Here is an 18,690-nt window from a genome sequence, read left to right as displayed (position 1 = left end):
CCATTCTTTTAGGGTAGATCTGCTGGTGAATAAGTTCCTCAGTTTTCCTTCATCTGAGAATGTCTTGATTTTTCTTCACTCCTGAGGGTTATTTTTGCAGGGTATAGAATTCTGGGCTCACAGTTCTTGCCTTTCAGCACTGGGAAAATATACTACTTCCTCCTGGGCTCCATAGTTCTGCTGACAAGTCAACCGTCATTCAAGTTATTTTAAGAATTTTTCTTTTGTCTTTCATATTCAGAAAGTTAATTGTGATGGCATGGATTTCTTTTTATCTGGTTTGGGGTGTGCTCAGCTTATTGATTCTGTAGGTTTATGAGAAGTTTTCAGCCATTATTGCGTGGAGGTCTCTTTCAGCCCCACCCACTTTCTCTCCTTCTGGGACTCCTGCTGACATATGTGTTTGATATTTTGTTAGGTCCCTGAAACTCCTTTTTTTTTTTTTTTTTTTTTTGAGTCTTACTTTCTCTGTTCTTCCAATTGGGTAATTTCTGTTGTTCTATTCTCTAGTTTGTGGATTCTTCTTGTTTATTCTGCTCTCAAGCCCACCCACTGAGATCTTTATTTTGGTTCCTGTTGTTAAGAGCAACCACCTAATTGCTGGGTTCCCAGCTAGGCCTCCTCTAACATCACCCCAGTGGGTGTTAGGGCACCTTGATACATGGTGAGGAGGGATGGCTGGGCTCAGCACTTGGCCTTTGCTGGCCTGTGGAAGGAGGGGCCAGCTTTTTTCTGTGATGCTTGGATGAATTAGAACAGTTCATCTCTAAAAGCTTTCTGTCTTGCCAGGCTGCCTTTTTTTGTTCTCTGAGAGCAGGCTTTTGTTTGGGCTTTGTACCCACTGGTGTATCTGCCAGGGTTTTAATTATACTTGCGAGAAAAATAGGGGAAAGTCCGTCTACTCGATCTTCCTGGAAGTGGAAGTTGATTTACTTTTGATAGCTGTTGTCAAGTTGTCCTTTGTTACATGTGGTACAAAGACTGTTCTCAGTTTTTTTAATCATGCATTTTGCTTTGCAGAAATGTTTTTTATATACTTGAATATATAAATCCTTAAGAAAGTGAACTCAGTTATGTAACATGTTTGGAAAGACTGTTCTCATACCAAGATTATGAAAAACTCTTTTTCTTCTAGCTTTGTTGGGTTTTGTTTTTGTTTTTGTTTTTTAACATTTAAACATGTGAACCATCTGGAATTAATTTTGGTATGCTGCTGCTGCTGCTGCTAAGTCGCTTCAGTCGTGTCTGACTCTGTGCGACCCCATAGACGGCAGCCCACCAGGCTCCCCCGTCGCTGGGATTCTCCAGGCAAGAACACTGGAGTGGGTTGCCATTTCCTTCTCCAGTGCATGAAAGGGAAAAGCGAAAGTGAAGTCGCTCAGTCGTGTCCGACTCGTAGCGACCCCATGGACTGTAGCCCACCAGGCTCCTCCGTCCACGGGATAAGTAGCAATATAAATCTCCCTGCACTGTTCCCACCACCCCCGTGGCTACCTGCTTGTCCCAGTTCCAGTTACTGAATGATAAATATTTTATGGTGTTAAGAAAATTCTTTAACTTGGTACATGCTTATTTATAACTGTTTGTAATAGCCAGTCCTGAGAAAAGCAGTCACAGAGCTTCAGAGGCTGTACTGGGCAGTGCAGTTGACTCCGTGGCTGCTGGTTGTGACGGCCAATGCTGTGAGCTGAAAAGGTCTGCTGGCCCGCCCACTGGGATTTGGGGGACCTGGACCCTCACGGGGTTGGAGGCCAGAGGCACCGAGGCCAACAAGAGGGCATCTAGACCAGCCCCCTGGTCACGGCACCTTCTGTCCTGACACCCCGCAGCCTGCGTGACTGGTCCACGCCACATCTGTGAAAGGAGGGACCAGCAAGGATGGGGAGCGGGGTATGTGGAGGCCTGGTCTGGGGTCCACAATGCAAGCAAGGGCATTGGAGGCAGTGCCTAATTCCTGGCCCCTGCTTCTGCCTCCAGGTCCCGAGGAGCAGGGGGTAGAGATGGGAGCGTGGACCAACGCATTGTGGGATGTGTCCCTCCACCCCTGCTGTGAGGCCGCCCCAGCACCCTCATGCCTCTCCCTTCAGTCCAGCTCTGGCTCCTCCTCGGTCAAGTGCAGTGTGGTCTGTGGCCTGGCAGGCCTGGGTGCCCGACACGAACTAGGACAGCTGGACCTCACTGGACTAGAGGGTTTCTAGGCTCTTTGGCTGGCCCTGGGTGGGCATTTTAACCTCTTTGAGCCTCAGTTTCCTCCTCTGTAGAGATGGCAATACCCAGGAAGAGGTGAGGGCTGACGGGATGGCTGTTGGCGGCGTCAGTGTTGTCTCTGTCTTTCCAACCGTCTCTTGACCAGCAGCCCAGGCACCAGCCGGCTGGGTGAGCACCACATCCCTCCCGTCTCCACAGCCCAGGATGTCTGGAGAGCCTCGTCATGTGGCCTTGGGCTGGTAGCTAGTTGTCTGTGTAAAACCTTGCCTCCACAATCTAATGCATTCCTGAAGGAGATTCCCCTTCCAGAGCTCTTGACTCCCACACGGCCTGATAACCCCGGCATTTAGTCACGTCTGTGGGTGACCAGCCCAGGCCCTGCTCGGTGTTCAGACCAGCCGCACCTGAGGAGGGGAAGGTGACCGCAGGGCCCTCACACCAGAGCAGCGTCAACGCTGACCAGCAGCCCTTCCTGTTGGCGAGTGCCGGGTGGAGCCGGTTCCCCAGACTGGTCCCAGCCTAGCAGAGCGGATCTTCATCACCACCCTGAGCCAGCGGCTGGCCTGTGCCCGTGCTTCTGCTGGAAAACAGGAAACGTTCTAACTCAGACTCCACAACATAAGGCTGGTTTCATGTCGCTTCTCATTTATTAACTCAGTCTAAGTTGTACAGTTACGAAAATAACAAAACCAAAGCCAAAAGCCCAGGAATATTTACACTCTCTCATGTAGTGAGGTCAGCCTATGCTGTCGCACAGGTCGGTTACGTTTGGTACCACAAGATGTTTGTAATTTAGACAAAATCGGACAGATTAACAACCATATGTACAGTAAAATAGAAGGGGAAGTCATTCAAGTATCAAAATACAGAGACAAAGATTAAATAACATTTTATTACAATTCAGTCCCATTGCCACACCATTAGCAACAACACTTTGTGAACTGCGTCTGATGGTCGTCCTGCAGGCCTGGGCCCCCAACACAGGCTGAGGGCAGACCGGTCTGCTCAGCCCCAGGCTTCTTGAGAGACTCCCTGGAGCTGCAGCTGGAGGCCCTGGAGGGGTGTGAGCATCGCAGAGGCAGAGCCTGTCTGGAAGGAAGCCCCGCTCATTCGGAGCAGCTGCGAGGAGGAGGACGGACAGAGAGCCCGCGGCCGGGCAGGTACTAACCCCTCTCAAGTCCCACCTGAAGGGCCTGCACGGTTCAGAACGGGGCTGCCTCGCATGCAGAAGCGAGGCTTCTCCATGTGAAGCCTGTCCTCAATGTTATAATATTTCTTTCTAGGGAAGGGAGAGTACCTGTCCCAGAGGAGGAGTAAAAAAGATCTAGCCCCTCCCTTTTTGACTACTGAGAAATAAACCAATCTCAAAACAAAATCCAGAGCAGATTAGCCAAGGCTTTCCAATATGAAAACACCCTGAATAAATAAAGATATAGCAGCTTCAAGAGGAGGAGACACCTACCTAGGACATAAAAACAAAAAACAGCTTGAGGAACTCATCGTAGTGTCTACAGTTTTCTTTGTGGATCCACTGCCCACCAGGAGGGGCCTACTTAGAGGAGACCGGACTTCCTCAGGAGGAAGGGGGCACAGCATGTGTGCTGTGGCTGGACTGCGTTCTCCCCACCCAGCTTGGGCTCCTTGTCCATCCCTGGAAGAAGGAGGGGCTGAATACTGCACAGTAGAACCGTCAGGCCCTGGGAGCAGCAGGACATGAAGTCAGACCCGATGTTGAGGTCCTTGTTTAGTACCGAACGGGCAGGCCCATCTGTCTCCATCCCAGAGTAAGGGCAATCCCCTGGGCCTGTGGTGGTGTGGACGGTGCAGGGAACCCACGGCCCCACCTCAGGTCGGCAGAACACCTGGTCCCGCTACCCCCCCACCCCCCACCCCGAGCTCCCAGCCGGGGGAGTGGGGTGCTGCCAAGGCCTTGGACATACTGACCCCAGGACCGACTGTACCGTGCCAGCAAAGTGGGGGGCCTGCTTAGGGAGGAAAGGCTCTGCTCTGGGAGCTGCTAGACACGCAGCTGACCTGGCCCAGCCGCAAGGAACGAGTCCCTGCCGTTCTACCGCCTCCAGGAGGAGCGACGCATCCAAAGGCGCAAAGCCAAGCAGGCCACCAGGATTGCTCAGGCAGCAGCACCGCGGGCAGCCAGCTGGCCCTGAAGGCCATGCTGGGGGTCAAACTGCTGTCACGCCCAGCCTTCTCTGCCCTCAGAGCCTGGGGTGAGCCCACAGCTGAAAGGACGACAGTCAAACTCATCAGTCGGGAAACCAAAGTGAGTCCTGATCACACACACCTGATTAGACAAATCACACACCGGCAGGCTGCCGCCTCAGCTGACCTACCCGTTAATGCCCAAGACGAACACAGCTGCTTCCTCTCCTTTCTGATCCAACTCAATGGCCCAAGGTCACTGAACAGCCCAGGGTGGCGCTCTGACCTCCGCGGCCCGGGACCTGCTCACCCTCGGCCCGGCGCCAGACCTCCACGCTTGGCCGCCGGGATGGACTGGAAGCCGCCGCAGCCGCGCTCGTCTCTGGGCGGGGACGAGAAGCCGCCCATGCGGTTCAGGAAGGAGCGGCGGCTGTCGAGCTGACTCGGTTCACCGGACGCCTCCTCTCGGAGCTGCCCAAGCGAGTGCGGCCCGCTACCCTCTGACCATATGGCCACTGGTCTAAAGATTGGCAGTTTAACCTAGGGGTTTGACCCAAGTGTTAAAAGTTAATTTTATAAAAAAATTTTTTCTATTAGAAAACGTTTTCTGGACAAGTCACTTCTAGGGCCTCTGGAGTCCCAGTCTCTGCTAGAGGCTGGAGGGCTGCTCGGCACCGGGGCAGGACTCCCTCCACGAGGCCTGGCGGCGGGCCCGGGCCCACAGCCAGGAGGAGTCCTGCGGGCGGAGGCGGGCCTGGGTCTCCAAGCTGCAGGGGAGGCAGCGGTGGCAGCGGTGGCGGCGGGAGCCTGCGCTCCGCACGGCTGTTTCTGCAGCACAGTCGGTTCCTCGGTGGCTCAGCTTGGCAGAAGCAAACACAACGAGGGAGGAACAGGTTAACCAAAGGGGCTGCACACAGTGGAGGAGACGGAGAGGAAACAGGGAGGCAGAACAGTAGGTCCCTCACGGCCTCCCCGAGCACCCTCCGTGGCTCAGGCGTCTGCTAGGAAGGCACGAGGGCAGGAGGCAGGAGACCCACCTCGGTTTGTCGGCTGGGTTTCGGCTCTAAAGCTCCCGGGTCGCACTCCGTGCTGTGCTTCCCCCCACGGAACTGGCTCTCCTCCCGCCACCTGAGCTACCCGCCCCCCCACCCCGTCCCCCAAGGGCGCCGGGCTTCCACAGCCTCCGCACCACCTTCCCCGCGGCTGACTGCCCGATCCCCACACCGTGGAGAAGCGTCAGCAAGCCCTGCCCGGCCCAGGTCCCTGTCCTTGAGCGGCGCCGTCCTTGGGGGAGAAGGTACAGGGCACTGACCCCCTCCTGCTGGTCCCGCAGGGCGGCCTTCCTCGTCGGCCCACCTGACACTGCCCGGCCAAGGCGTGAGGAGCCATCCCATTCCATGCAGCTCAAGACCCCCGAGACAGACTCCAGGCGCTCAGAGCCCCAGGCTTTGGAGCCAGGCACGCGCCCTAGGGCTCTCACAGAGCGGGCTGACCCCGTCCAGCTGCGCAGCAGGAAGACAGGCCGCAGGCCAGCGTGAGCAGAGAGCAGGGGCTCTGGCCCCACGCGGTCACAGTGGTTGGTTGTGTCGAGAGAGGTGTGGCGAGCTCTTGGCAGTGGCACCCCGTGTGACTCGGAAGCTGGAAGCGGAGCGGGCAGGGAGCCCAGCCCCGTCGGAGGGCGCGGCCCCCCTGGGGATCCAGCGTGCCCGCCCGCCAACGCCCTCCTGCTGCCCCTACCTCAAAGGCAACTCGCCCCCCGCCAAGCCGTCCTCGACCAAGGGGGGATTCACAGTGTCTGGTGGCGGGGGGTGAGCTGAGGTGAGCGGTGTCTAGAGCTGCCGGGAGGGGAGGCCGGGGCGGGGGTGGGGCCTCGGCCTCCGCAGGTGGAAGGAGAGCTGAGCAGAGCAGAGGCAGGCGGAAGGCACGTGAAACTAGTGCAGGCGGGGCGGGTGCTTAGAAGATAGTGGTCTCGTACTTGGTGCTGAGGCTCCGCTTAGAGTCAGGTTTGGGGTCCACCACCCAGGAGACGCTGGCGTGGGACTGGGCGTCGGAGTCCGTGTCAGGTGGTTCCAGCTGCCAAGGAGGAGGGGACAGGGTCAGAGGGGCCGCACTGGCATCCATGTCCCCGGGGGTGCCCTGTTCTCCACCAAAGAGCCGGCTCCCGGGGCGGGCTGCAGGAGGGCACCCGGGAGCGTCCCAGGAGGCTGTCTCCCGGGCCGTGGAAGTGCTCAGGTCCCTGGGCCTGCCCGAGCATCGGGCCCTCGGTCCAGGGCGGTTCTTGGCGCAGGAAGCGGGGAAGGGGTTTGGAAAACCCAAACCGTGGGGCCAGAGAGCTCCCCCGGGGCAAGACCACAGCGGGCACCCCTGACCTCTGGAGAGAGGACACACAGCAGGGAAACAGGCCACAGCACAGTGGGGGCGGTGCGGGGGCAGCTCAGGAAAGGGGCACGTGGGGTGGGGGGCGCCAGCGTCTCCAGGAGCTCACGGTCGCGCGGGGAGACTGACACACAGCAGGTGTAGAGACCTTGACTCCAGGACTAACAGACGGCAGCGGGAGGTAAGAAGGACGGTGGGTGGGGCGGGTGTGACAGTGACAACAGCGACTATCGGGGGACGGCGGCACCTGGGGCGCGGAGCAAAGCAGACAGACACCGGCGGGGTCACGGGGCCGCATCCTGCCGCCCGGAGCCGGAGGAGGCCCTCCACGCCCGCCCCTCCCCGAGCCCTGGGCCCTGGGGCCCACGCACCGCTGACTTCCTCACGCCCACCCGGGGCTTCGGCACCGGCTTGGAAGATCTGGTCTCGATCACCTCAGTGGCAGAGGCCCCCATCGGCCTGGACTTCTGGGCCTGCAGGGCCAGCTGGTAGGCCACCTCGAACGCCTGGCCCAGCGTCAGGATGATCTCGTAGGTCAGGTTCTGGGAGGAGGCAGGGCACAGGGTGAGAGGAGGGAGGGGGCAGCACCGCCCTGACGCCCCCCACCGGGACCCCGCACAGGCCGGGCAGCAGCGCACAGGTGTGGGGAACGGTTGCCCTGAAAGCAAAGTGTGTCCCGAGGAACAGTCTGAACAAAGCCCACATTTTGTCTACTCGTGGGTGATTTCACTCGAGAGGTGAGCCCTGGGGTCCCTGTGGCTTCAGGGCTTGGTGCCCAGAAGTGACAGGGAAGGTGAGCTGTAGGAACTGGGACGGACACCTTCGGGGGGATCTCCGCTTCAGAACAAGCCCTGAAATAGTTACACTCTGTCCTGCTGTGCAGGTGAGGAGCAGGGAGGGGAGTTTCCAGCTCACAAGCCAGCGAGTGTCAAAGCCGAGGCCGTGGCCGGGCCTAGAGCACCGACGGAGGTCCCGGGCGGGACCCTGAAGACCCAGGGGCAGCAGGGACCTGGCACAGGCCCCATCTCGGGGCTGCCTCCAGGGTCACACGTCCACCCACTGTGGGCAGGGCACGAGCACCTCTTGTCAGCCCAGCGGCGCCAGAGCAAGCCCAGCTGGGCTCTGGGGAAAGGAGACTCACTGTCCCGAAGAGGGAAGCGGGGGGCTTTCCAGGAAGACGCCCCGCAGGAGGGTCAGCCAACAGCCAGGGGAGCTGCAGCCCTGGCCCATGAACACACACGCGGCCAGAAGCAGGGAAACCGCTGTTGCTAGAACCCTGGCTGAGCCACTGTGCTCCTCTGTGCGTCAGGCTCAGTGCCGGACAGAGGGGCTGCGCTGGGCGTTCCCTCCTGAACAGACGAGGCTCAGTGCCCGCCAGCTGCCAGCACTCAATGCCCGGGCCGCGTGGCCTCCACCTACCACGTCCACCGTGCTGAAGACGTGGCAATAGTGGTGGCTGGTCTGCAGGTCCTTAGTGATGTAGGCAAAGGTACACAGGTCCTCTGGGTCCTGGGCTGCACAGGAAATGTTCCGGATCTCGTGCTCTGCGATGACATTCTGCGGGGAAAGCGGCTCTGGAATGCCCTGTCACCAGCACCACTTTTTGGTCCCAGCCCAGGGCGTCGGCCAAACGCCACTTCCTCGTCTGCTCTCGGGGGGAGGGGGTTGAGGGTGGCGCCTAATCTTGTCTGATTTAGGTTTGGGGTCTCCACCCCTGACCACAGCAGCTGAGGGAGTCAATGTTCACATCCAGCCCCCTCTGCCCTCCAGGGCCCAAGCGCAGGGCCTGGGGGTGTCCTGGGCCCACTAAGCGCATCACTTAGTGGCCTGTGAGCAGCTAAGTGGCCAGCGGAGCCCACGTTGAGGAAGATAAGCTGTCCCCTGGGCCCCAGGTAAGTGGGTGCATGAGAGACAGACGCTGGGCCGGGGGAACGGAGGTGGTAACAGGCTGGGATGCTCTGAGGAAGACGCCCAGCTGGCAGGGGCTGAGGGAGGGGACGGGGGACACACCTTGTTGGAGGCGTCAATGAACTTGACCCCTTTGTACGTGATGGACAGGATGATGGTGGGGATCTTCTTCATGTGCTCCGTGGATTTCTACAGCAAACGGGAGGCCCGTCAATGCCACTTTGCAGGGCAGGACCCTGCAGCCTCAGCTGGTGCCACCATTGGCTGCCTGCCATCCTAGCCGCCCCCAATACACCACTCCCCGTGACAACCTACCCGCATCTTGGCACAGGCGTCCTGTGTGGATTCTGTCCCCCGCAGATCTTTGATCAACATGGAGCCCAGATACTGTGGGAGCGAGCAGTGGGCACGTTTAGCTGTCCCGTGTCACCACGCCGGGACCACCCAGCTGATCTGGGCCCTCTCCCGTGACTCCCCTCCCCACAGTGCCGGGACGGCTGAAGAGCTGAGAATAGCATGAGGGCCCTGGGCTGGAGGTAGAGGTTACTCACGTTGGCTTCGTAACCGCAGGACTCGAAGATGAGTTTCTCTGGCTGGTGTTGCCAGCTCTGCACAGGGGCATAGGGGGCGGCTAGGCTGGGGGGCCGGAGTGTCAGCTTGGCCTCTCGGTGCTCTTCCTGCAGAACACGTGGGGCCACAGGTCAGCCTGCCGCTTGAGGGGCTCCCGAGCGCCCCGCCTGCCTCTGGCCCACCAGCCACCTCTGGGAGCTCCGGGGCAGAGGCAGACCAGCCCTTCAGATGGGTTGGGGTGGAGGCGAGGCCTGTCCAGGCTGAGAACAGGTGGGGAAGTGGGGACCTCAGCCGCCCATTGTGAGCAGCTCTGCATGGAAGGCTCTGTGGTGTCGGAGACGATCTGATCCTGGGGTAGTGGAGGGGCAGGGATGTCTTTGTGGCCATGGATGTGCTTTATAGGGGTCCTCGTGACAGGAGTGCGGGGGGGTGGGAGGCCACCGCGGGCCAGAGGATGGGGTCCTCAACTAGGGCACGGGTGGAAGCCATGGGGACAAGGGGAAATTCAGGGAGTATTTACGACTTCCACTCCCAGCAATATGCTAAGTCGATACAGTCACTAAGACTGCCAGACAACATGCGTTTGGAATCTTGTAAAATTCACAGTTGTGCTGGTGGGAAGGTGTGGGGACTCCCCAGAGGCCAGAACCAATACGAGTGCGTCACAAGAGGAGAAGTGGGTCAAAGACTTGGAGCGAAGGCTCGCCCTGTGGGGGACGAGGGCCACGCCGCAGCTGGGGGGCGGGACGAAGCCTGCGGCCTGTGCCAGGCAGCGGGGAGCCCTGTCCTGCTGGGAGGGGTGCAGGGACTCCGTCTGGGCCCCTCGCCCACCTGTGTTCTGAAGCGCTCCACCCGAGAGGGCACTGTGGGCTCCTGCAGGCTGTCGTGCAGCCTCCTGCCCGCGTCCCCAGGAGGCAGCAGCAGGTCAGCCGACCGCCCGGCGCAGGAGTCGTTCTGGCTCAGTGGGGATGATGTCTGTGAGAACAGGTCCTGGCACTGCAGGCGGGAAGAGCAGTGAGTCTGGGGACCGCCCAGCTGGTCCTCAGGCTGCCGGTATCAGGGCCCAGCCCCGGGGGGGGAATCGGTGAGAAAGGGCAGGAGCTGGGCATCAGCGCCCAGCACGGTCACAGCAGCCAGACTCCTCCAGCCAGAAAGCCCTGACAACCGGGCCCTGCAGGCGGGCAGCCAGTCCCGAGCACACCCTGCAGCTCGGAGCGCTCAGGGAGGAGGGGTGGTTGTAGGGCTGGGAAGCGCACTCCACCTTCTCAGAAAGAAAACTGCCTGCCACAGCTGAGTGCAGGTCCTGGGGATACGTGACTCACTCTAAGGGTCTCTGCTGAGAAGACACAGTGCTCCCGACCGGCACCCTTGTCTCCTCGGTTTCCATGTCTGAATGTCGGCGGAGCGTCTGGTCTCTGAATCAGCCTGGGCCCTGGCTTCCTCACGTGTGCAAGGGTGAAACGTGCCCACTTTGAGGCTGAGGCTCTAGCCCAGGGCCCACCCCACTGCCCACCAGCAGCCTCGAGGTCTGGGGAGAGGCATCCTGAACCACAGGCTCAATTTTCAGTCAGAATTACCTGCATTGAGCAGCAAAACATCTGTGAGGTTTTAAAAAAATCACACGATTTCCTTCAGAAGCTGAGGAAGGCCCAGCCCTGCCATGTTCCAGGGTTTGTCTCCGGCTCACGTCAGACCGCCCGAGGGGACTCCAATCCCCAGACAGCTGAACCTGACATTCAGACACGGCCCTAGCTATTTGGGATTCGGATATTTGTTTTCCTACCTTTCCCAACATTTGACCCCAACACTGGGAGGAGACGGATCAGCTGCTCCTTTCCTACAGAGATGACACTGTCTCTGAGAAATTCCTAAAGGGTTCTTTTCAATTCCTGACAACACCAAGCACACAGGCCTCCCTCTCCACCCAGCCCACTTACTCTCAGCTGGGAGAACCGTGGGGGCTTCTGGGGCGGCTCCTCGTAGGGTCTGTCTGCCAGGGAGGCGATGATGCGCTTGCGATGGCCGAGCAGGTGCACCTTCAGGACCTGGGTGGGGTGGGGCGGGGAGCGGTCAGGGGACAACCGGGCCCCCAGCCCCCCCATAGGGGCAGCCAGGCACACTCATGGTTCAGGACTGACGAGCCGGGCCTGAGCAGAACTGTACTCACATTGACAAGCTCCAGCTCCCAGAGGTTCTTCACAGTGTCAATGGAGCTGTAGCCACTCGACAGGAAGGAATGGACGTAGTCCTGAAGCCCTAGCGAGTCCAGCCAGGAGGGCACTGACGGGGGGCTGTTCCCGTCGTAGCCCAGCGCCTTCACCTGTGGAGCGAGGACAGGAGGCAAGGCTGACAAGGGCCCCGGGGACCCGGACCATACTGGAGGCTGGGGTAGGTGTGGGATGGTGTCTGAGGACCAACAAGGGGCCTGGTCCTCAGCATCCCCAAGTCCCTTGGCTCACACAGACTTCTCTGCCTCAGCTCTGGTCTCTGGCCTCACCTGGGAACCACCCGGGCACCCCAGGTCTGCCGTATCAGGGACCAGCTGAGGCAGGAAATCAGTGAGAAAGGCAGGTGCCCTGTCAGGTGAGGCTAGATGGGGAGGAGGGCCTGTGAGGCCCCTTCTGTGCCCAACATGGTCATGGACCTGGCGGGACAAGGAGATGATGTGCATCCGTGTGGCAGGCGGTGGCCTCCCTGCTGGGATGCTGTGCGTCCTCAGACCTTGGCAGTGAAGGGACCAGGGGACTCTGTGCCAGCAGAGCCGAGGAGAGGCTCAGGCCTACCGCCCACAGCTCCCCAGGCAAAGATCACTTCCTGTGCTGCCCTACACCCCGGGCCTCATGGGGAGGACCTGGCCTCTAGGTGATGGGCCAAGCCTGCAGGCACCAGGCTCCGTGCCAGGTGACCTGTTCCTGAGGCCGGACCAGGGTGCACTGTCCCTGGCGCTCTGCTGGCCTTGGAACGTGGCAAAGCGGTGAACAGGACACTGTGCTCCCCGAGGGGCTCCCAGGATGGGGGCAGACCCCGCTTGGTGACCCGCAAGCCCCCAAGCCCGCCCAGACCCTCGCCAAGCCCGAGGAGCTGTGGGTGGCACCTTGGGCAGGGACCGCGCGGCTTGGAGCAGCTTCCGCCTGTGCTGCGCATCACTGATGCCGATCTCCCGCAGGTCCTGATCTTCCATCACGTTAGGCCCCTGAGAGCAGAAAGGAGAACGTGAGGGCCTCCTGCATGAGGCCGTGAGGCCAGTCTGTTATGGCCCCTTGCCAAGTTCTTCTTCGCCACCAGCATCACGAGAGCATGAGCCCCGGGGCACCCTGTGAGGCCAGGCTGGGCTGCACGGGGCCTTGTATAAAACCTGCCCAGCTGCCCACCTGTCCTGAGCGGCTCCAGGGCACTGACCCGGGCCAGAGCAGGCAGCGCACAGGCCCTCGCCCACCGGAGCCCATGTGCATTTACCTGGGGGGCAGATCTGACAACTTCCCAAGGTGAAGTGAAAGTTGCTCAGTCATGTCCGACTCTTTGCAACTCCATGGACCCAGGTCTCCCACACTGCAGGAGGATTCTTTACTAGCTAAGCCGCAAGGGAAGCCTCCCCTACCCAAGGTGAAGAACAGGATTAACTTCCAGATTCCTTACAGACACGATTTTGTGATTTTAGGTTAAAACAGCCACCCTGGGTGGGTGTCAGGGGCAGGCACCCAAGGAGGAGAGGAGTCTCAAAGCAGAGACCTGCCTGGGAGAGGGGGGAAGGGCAGTCTCCCTGAAGGGCAGCAGAGGGAGACATGGAGGGTGGCTGGTGTTTGCCGCTTCCCTGCTGTGACAGGGACCATGAGCTTTCACGTGCACTTGCCCTCTTCAGGCTCACAACCCTGTGCTAGGTTCTGTTTGCATCCTCATTTTACAGAGAAGGAAACTGAGGCACACAGAGGTCAGAAACACACCCGAAGTCACACATCTCGTGGTGGAGCTAGGATCTGAGATGGTCTGACTGCACTCACCACTCCTAACCCCTATCATGCTGTCTTTAATTACTTACAGTGGTGTCACAAGATAGGGTTTTTTTCAGATTATGATACAAGAAAAGTCATGGGTTCTGCCTGTCTCTCAGCTACAGAGCCCCAGCCCCCAAGAGCAATGGTTCCCAGTTTCCTGAATATCCCTCCAGACCCCAGCTGGGCACCGACACACATGCACACTTTATTCCTGCGTAAATACGATTCTTGTACACACTGTTCAATACCTTATTCTTAACTACTTAGTATAAATAGGAGGTCACTCTGCATCAGTGTATGGAGACCTGTACTTTCTTTTAAAGCTGCATAATCATCCAGGTCATGGATGATTATAAATTTATTAAACTGTGAATATTATAAATTTTTACACCAGTTTCGTGTTGAAGGATGACTGCTTCCAATTTCTGCTTTTACAAGTGGTGCTGCACAACCCCCCTCTTTGTGCATCTTTCTATGGTATCAAGAAGAGAGACTGCTGCCAAACCATTCTCAAGAAAGAAGAACAAAGCTGGAGGTATCACTCCCTGTCTTCACACCATACCACAAAGTTGCAGTAATCAAAACAGTATGGCACTGGCACAAAAACAGACACATAGATGGATGGAACAGAATGGAGAGCCCAGAAATAAACCGACACTTACATGGTCACGTAATCTATGGCAAAGGAGGCAAGAAAATATAGTGGGGAAAAGATGGCCTCTTCAATAAATGGTGTTCAGAAAACTGGACAGCTACCTGCAAAATAATCAAACTGTTCCACTTTCTCATACTATATAAAAAATAAAATTAAAATGGATTAAAGATTCATTAAAGACTCAAATATAAGACCTGAAACCATAAAACTCCCAGAAGAAAACAGGGAATACACTCTTTGACATCATTCTTAGCCATATTTTTTAGATCTGTCTTCTCAAAGGAAACAAAAGCAAAAATAAACAAATTGGACTGTATCAAACTGAAAAACTTTCAGACAGTGAAAGAAACTATCAACAAAATGAAAGGGCAATCTACTGAATGGGAGAAGATATTTGCAAACAATGTATTAGATAAAGGTTGTTAATATCCAAAATATACAGAGAACTCAAATGATCAATATTTAAAAAACCAAATAACCTGATTGGAAAATTTTCTATTCAGATCCTCTACTCATTTTTTGAAGACATACAGATGACCGAAAAATACATGAAAAGATGCTCAACATCACTAATTGTTACGAAAACGCCAATTAAAACCACAATGAGATATTACTTTACACCTGTCAGAATGGCTATTATCAAAAAGACAACAAATAAGTACTGGCAAGGATGTGGAGAAAAGGGAAATCTCATGCACTGCTGGTGAGACTGTAAACTGGTGCATTAACAGATGAATACTGTGGTGCACACACACACAGAGGAATATTACTCAGCCAAAAAAAAAAAAAAGAATGGGACTTCCCTGGTGGTTCCGTGGTTAAAAGTATTTGCCTGCAAATGCAGGGCACACAAGTTTGCTCCCTGGTCTGGGAAGATGCCACACGCCGCAGGGCAACTAAGCCTGTGCGCCACCACTACTGAGCCTGTGCCCTGAGGGCCTTGACCCACAGCTACTGCAGCCTGGGTGCCCCACAGCCTGTACCCCACACGGAGAGAGTAGCTCCCTTTCCACAAGTGGGGAAAGCCTGTGCCCCACAACCACCAACCAGCACAGCCAAAATAAATGAAACCATACTTTAAAAAAAGAATGGTATCTTGGCATTTGTGACAGTGTGGATGGGGTCCAGAGTGCATTCTGCTGAAACAGACAAATACAGTATGATCTCACTTATATGTGGAATCTAAAAAATGAACAAGCAAACCAAAATGGAGAGAGACTCATAAAGCGAACAAACAGGTGGCTGCCAGAGGGGAATCAGGTGAGGTGGAGGGGAACGGGTAAAGCGGATTAAGAGGTACAGACCTCCAGTTACAAAACAAATAAGCCGTGGGATATAATGTACAGCCTAAGCAATATGGTCAATAATATTGTAATAACTTTGCATGGTGACAGATGGTTACTAGATCATTTCATAATATATCAGATGTCAAACCATTATTAGTACACCTGAAACTAATATAATATCACGTTAACTATATTTTGATTTTAAAATTTCAAAAAGGGTAAAAAAAAAAAAAGAACAGAAATTTCTTGAGCAAGGGTATGTGTGTTTAGAAGGCTGACAGACATCAGTACTCTTGACAGTGCTGCTGTTTAGAAATGGCTTCTCTTTGCGTGTCTTAACACAAGACGGGCCCACTCATAGGTGAGCTAGAGCATCTTTTCACATTTTAGCTGTCAAGTACATACACAGCACTTACGGCCCCCCTCCATGTGCAACATGCTTTGCACTTGCTGACTACTGAATAATGGGGACTACTGTCACCCCATTTTATAGCTCAGGAACCTGAGGCCCAGAAAGCACCAGTAACCTGTGGGGCAGAGTTCACCCCAGTGTTCATGTCTATGCAGCTCTGAGCTGGGCGCTGGGAGCAGCCATAGCTTCTTCTCTAGGAATTACTTTATCGTGCACTTGATGTGCAGGAATTCTTTACACAGTGAGGAAATCAACCCTTTAGCTATGAGGAGTCGGGTGTGTGTCTTCTCTGTTTGTCATTGTCTCTGAACCGTTATGCTGGCTTTGTTTAGGCAGAACCTATCTGCTTGCACCAGAACACACCCACTTTTCCCATGGAGCTTCTCTAAAGTTCCATCAGGCTTAGAAAATCCTTTCCGGGATTTTTAAAACAATTCTGCCAGAATTTTTTCCCTGTAACTTCACAGTTTCACTTTTTACAATCAAATCTTTAATCTACTTCAAATTTATTTTGACATAAGGTTTAAGGGTCCACTTAATATTTTTTTCCAGGCAGCACGCTATTTCTTGAATGAGCTATCTTTTCCCCACCAATCTGAAATGACTTCTGATGTGTCCTAAATTCCTGTTTCCAGGATTTTTTCTGGACTTTCTATTCTATTGAGGTGGATATTATTTATGCCCGCTTTAGAGAGAGAAAAGTTAGTAACTCGGGCCAGCTCATGCAGACCATTACCTGGTGGCTTCACCTATGTGCCCAAGCTGCAGTGACTGCTGGTGTGGGAGCCTTCTGAGAGCCTGCGCCTGGAGACAGAAATCTGGCCTCACAGAGGACAGGTCGTAAGCAAGACAGCTCTGAAGCTGACTACTCTGCTCGGGCTGCAGGGCACGCCCCTCTGCTGGGACCCTAGGGATCCCTGGGCCTGCACACAGTTCCCTGGGCCCTGGCACCACTCCAGGTCTGACCAGCTCCCAAGTCACCGCTGAATCCAAGAGTCACCACGCCGAGTTCCTGTCGTCACTCTGGGCCCAAGTCTAGGGTGTGCTGACGAGAAAGAGCAGAGAGGGGGCAGGCTTTCTGCTTGACGATGAGGACCCCTCAGCGAGGACCTGACAGTGAGCCTCCAAGAGGGCGGCACTGCAGCGACGTTCTGAAAGCCCACTGTGACCCGTGTTTCCTCAGACACCTTCACAAACTTTTAGGGTACCGCTAGTACTGAACTGAAGCCTGACCCCCAGGAAACCAGATCCAAGACCCCCAGGCAAGAGAATGGGGGTATACGCAGCTTTGAGGAGAAAGAGGCAGATGGAAACAAAATCCAAACAAAGGACGTGATGGAAAATCAGAGCCAAGAGCTGCCGGAGCACGTCCTGGGCACAGCACGGGGTCCTGAGCTCCTGAACCTATATCCTGTGGGATTAGTTTGTGTGGTGACTATCAGGCCCCCAAATCCTCCAAGACAGGAAACATTCTGGAAGTTACTCCACCCTCCTGGCTGAGGAAGAAACCTTTTCACAAGGAGGTTTATGGGGAAAAGGGACCTCCTACGTTATTTACCTCCTGCCACACTAATGCTGACCAAGAGCTGACTATATGCCAGTCCATGTTCCAAGTTCCCAGTGAGCGACCAGTTAGGGCGCTAACCGAGCAGGACAGCTCACTGGCCTAAGCATTTCAATGAACAGAGATTTCCTGAGATTTTAATAAAGTTTCCAAGTCTAAGTGAAATCTGAAGCAGAACTGCTGACGCTTGGCTTGGTTGGGTTCCGTCCCTAAGGGAGAGGGGCCAGGCGGGAGCGACGTCCCGGCGCCGCCTCCTGGAGAGATGTGTGCATGCAGTGTGCCAGCTTGCGGAAAGGCAGGCTGGGAGACGGCACACCTGGGCTCTGCCCCCCTTGCCCCACCACGGCCAGTGTCAGCCCTGGCAGGACTTGACCTCTGCTCCAACAAAGGCCTGTGAACTCTGACGGAAGAGGGCCAGCTGGGCAGAGCTGCACTAGACTGGATTCCTGGGGAGGGGTTTCGTCCCTCAGCAGTGGTTCCAGACTCTTCACTCGGCCCACCCCCTCCAGCCTAATTTCCATATTCTGTATGGCCTCTCTCTCTTCTCAGACAATCATTCAGCCATTTCTCCTGCCAGGAGTCATAAAAAAAAAAAACCCACAAAGGTTGAAACCTCCTCTCTTGGGGGAGAAAGAATGAGACCCAGCTCCTGTCCCCAGCCTGACAGGGCCTCCGGGGAAAAGCCTGGCAACGATGCTTCTCCCCCTCTGGTGGGAACAGCTGCTCCAGAAGGGTAAGTGTGCTGGGGTGAGGGGTAGGGGGGCTCGCCTTGATGCACACAGAATCCAGATGAAGACCTGAGGAGCAGATTTCTCAAATTAGCGGAAGGGAGGGTGGGAGGATGAGGGAAGAGCCAGCTGAGTGTGCTGAGCAGCTGACAGTCACCACTCCTGGCTGTATTGATCTGTGGGGCCTGCCTGAGCCGCTAAGAAGGCTCCTTAACACCTGAGCAGCTAGGTCAGAGACAACATCACTGGGGCCCCCGGCCTCCTCCAGAGCCGCTGAGCACCAAGGGGGTAGCTCAGTGCTTCCTTGGGCCCTGGCTGGTTCAATGTGATACTTATGCTCTCTCTGCCTTCCAGGATTTTGTAGATTTCCACTGGGCCCTGCTTCAATCTCTCCCTCATATTAAAGGAGAAAAATTTTTTTTCTAAGTAGAAAAGTTATATAAGTTTATTTTTGAAAATTCTGAAAATAAAAAAGTATAAAGAAAAATGTAAAAGCTGCTTATAAATCCACTACCTCTGGTGGGGGTGGGGGACTAAGCTTACCATTCGGGAGAAGTCTTTTCAGTGATGATATTTTGGCAAAACTGGGACTGTGGTCTATATATTATTTACTTAACCTGCTTTTTCACATGCTGACACACTTGTGCACACTTAACCATCCATCACGGACTCCCAACAACTGAATGCTCTCCAGTTCGTGTGCATCCCGTAATTTCACCCGCCACTGGACATCTTGGCTCCTCCTTTGCAGTTTTCTGCAGTCCCCAGGACGTGTTACTGGCCACAGCAACAGAGCTGTTGGGGGCACAGTCATCTGGGCGCAGGTCACTG

General features: G+C 55.7%; 1 protein-coding gene and 1 long non-coding RNA gene across 13 annotated transcripts in view; one reads left to right on the top strand and one right to left on the bottom strand.

Moving 5' to 3' along the window:
- Positions 1–2,833: 2,833 nt before the first annotated feature.
- The window catches only part of ANKS1A (ankyrin repeat and sterile alpha motif domain containing 1A), a 174,553-nt gene continuing 158,696 nt past the window's right edge, over positions 2,834–18,690 (bottom strand). For 4 of the 10 annotated variants that reach the window (XM_081520076.1, XM_081520078.1, XM_081520080.1 and 1 more), the window contains 11 exons: positions 12,317–12,415; positions 11,390–11,542; positions 11,160–11,267; positions 10,054–10,218; positions 9,204–9,329; positions 8,968–9,039; positions 8,755–8,841; positions 8,164–8,301; positions 7,116–7,286; positions 6,344–6,441; positions 2,834–5,227 (listed from right to left, as the gene is read on the bottom strand). In XM_081520076.1, coding sequence (XP_081376202.1) covers positions 5,224–5,227; positions 6,344–6,441; positions 7,116–7,286; positions 8,164–8,301; positions 8,755–8,841; positions 8,968–9,039; positions 9,204–9,329; positions 10,054–10,218; positions 11,160–11,267; positions 11,390–11,542; positions 12,317–12,415 — 1,221 coding nt within the window. In that variant the 3' untranslated portion in view covers positions 2,834–5,223. Of the gene's footprint in view, positions 5,228–5,460; positions 6,442–6,892; positions 6,992–7,115; positions 7,287–8,163; positions 8,302–8,754; positions 8,844–8,957; positions 9,040–9,203; positions 9,330–10,053; positions 10,219–11,159; positions 11,268–11,380; positions 11,543–12,316; positions 12,416–18,690 lie in introns of those variants that run through there. The other 6 variants (XM_081520073.1, XM_081520074.1, XM_081520075.1 and 3 more) reach the window with 4 other exon arrangements.
- Positions 5,997–8,964, top strand: LOC145517506 (uncharacterized). Of its 3 annotated transcripts, XR_014062084.1 has the most exons (4): positions 5,997–6,186; positions 7,366–7,537; positions 7,628–8,636; positions 8,803–8,964. It is a non-coding gene; the product is annotated as an uncharacterized LOC145517506 (long non-coding RNA). The 3 variants fall into 3 exon arrangements; XR_014062083.1 differs by lacking the exon at positions 7,366–7,537; XR_014062085.1 differs by lacking the exon at positions 7,366–7,537 and having other exon boundaries at positions 5,997–7,232.

The sequence above is a fragment of the Giraffa tippelskirchi genome, chromosome 8, assembly GCF_054371585.1.
Source record: "Giraffa tippelskirchi isolate mGirTip1 chromosome 8, T2T-mGirTip1v1.2.pri, whole genome shotgun sequence".
In the NCBI taxonomy this organism is placed as follows: domain Eukaryota; kingdom Metazoa; phylum Chordata; class Mammalia; order Artiodactyla; family Giraffidae; genus Giraffa; species Giraffa tippelskirchi.
The sequence above is the reverse complement of the archived record's forward strand: the minus strand, read 5'-3'. Positions and strand labels throughout refer to the sequence as shown.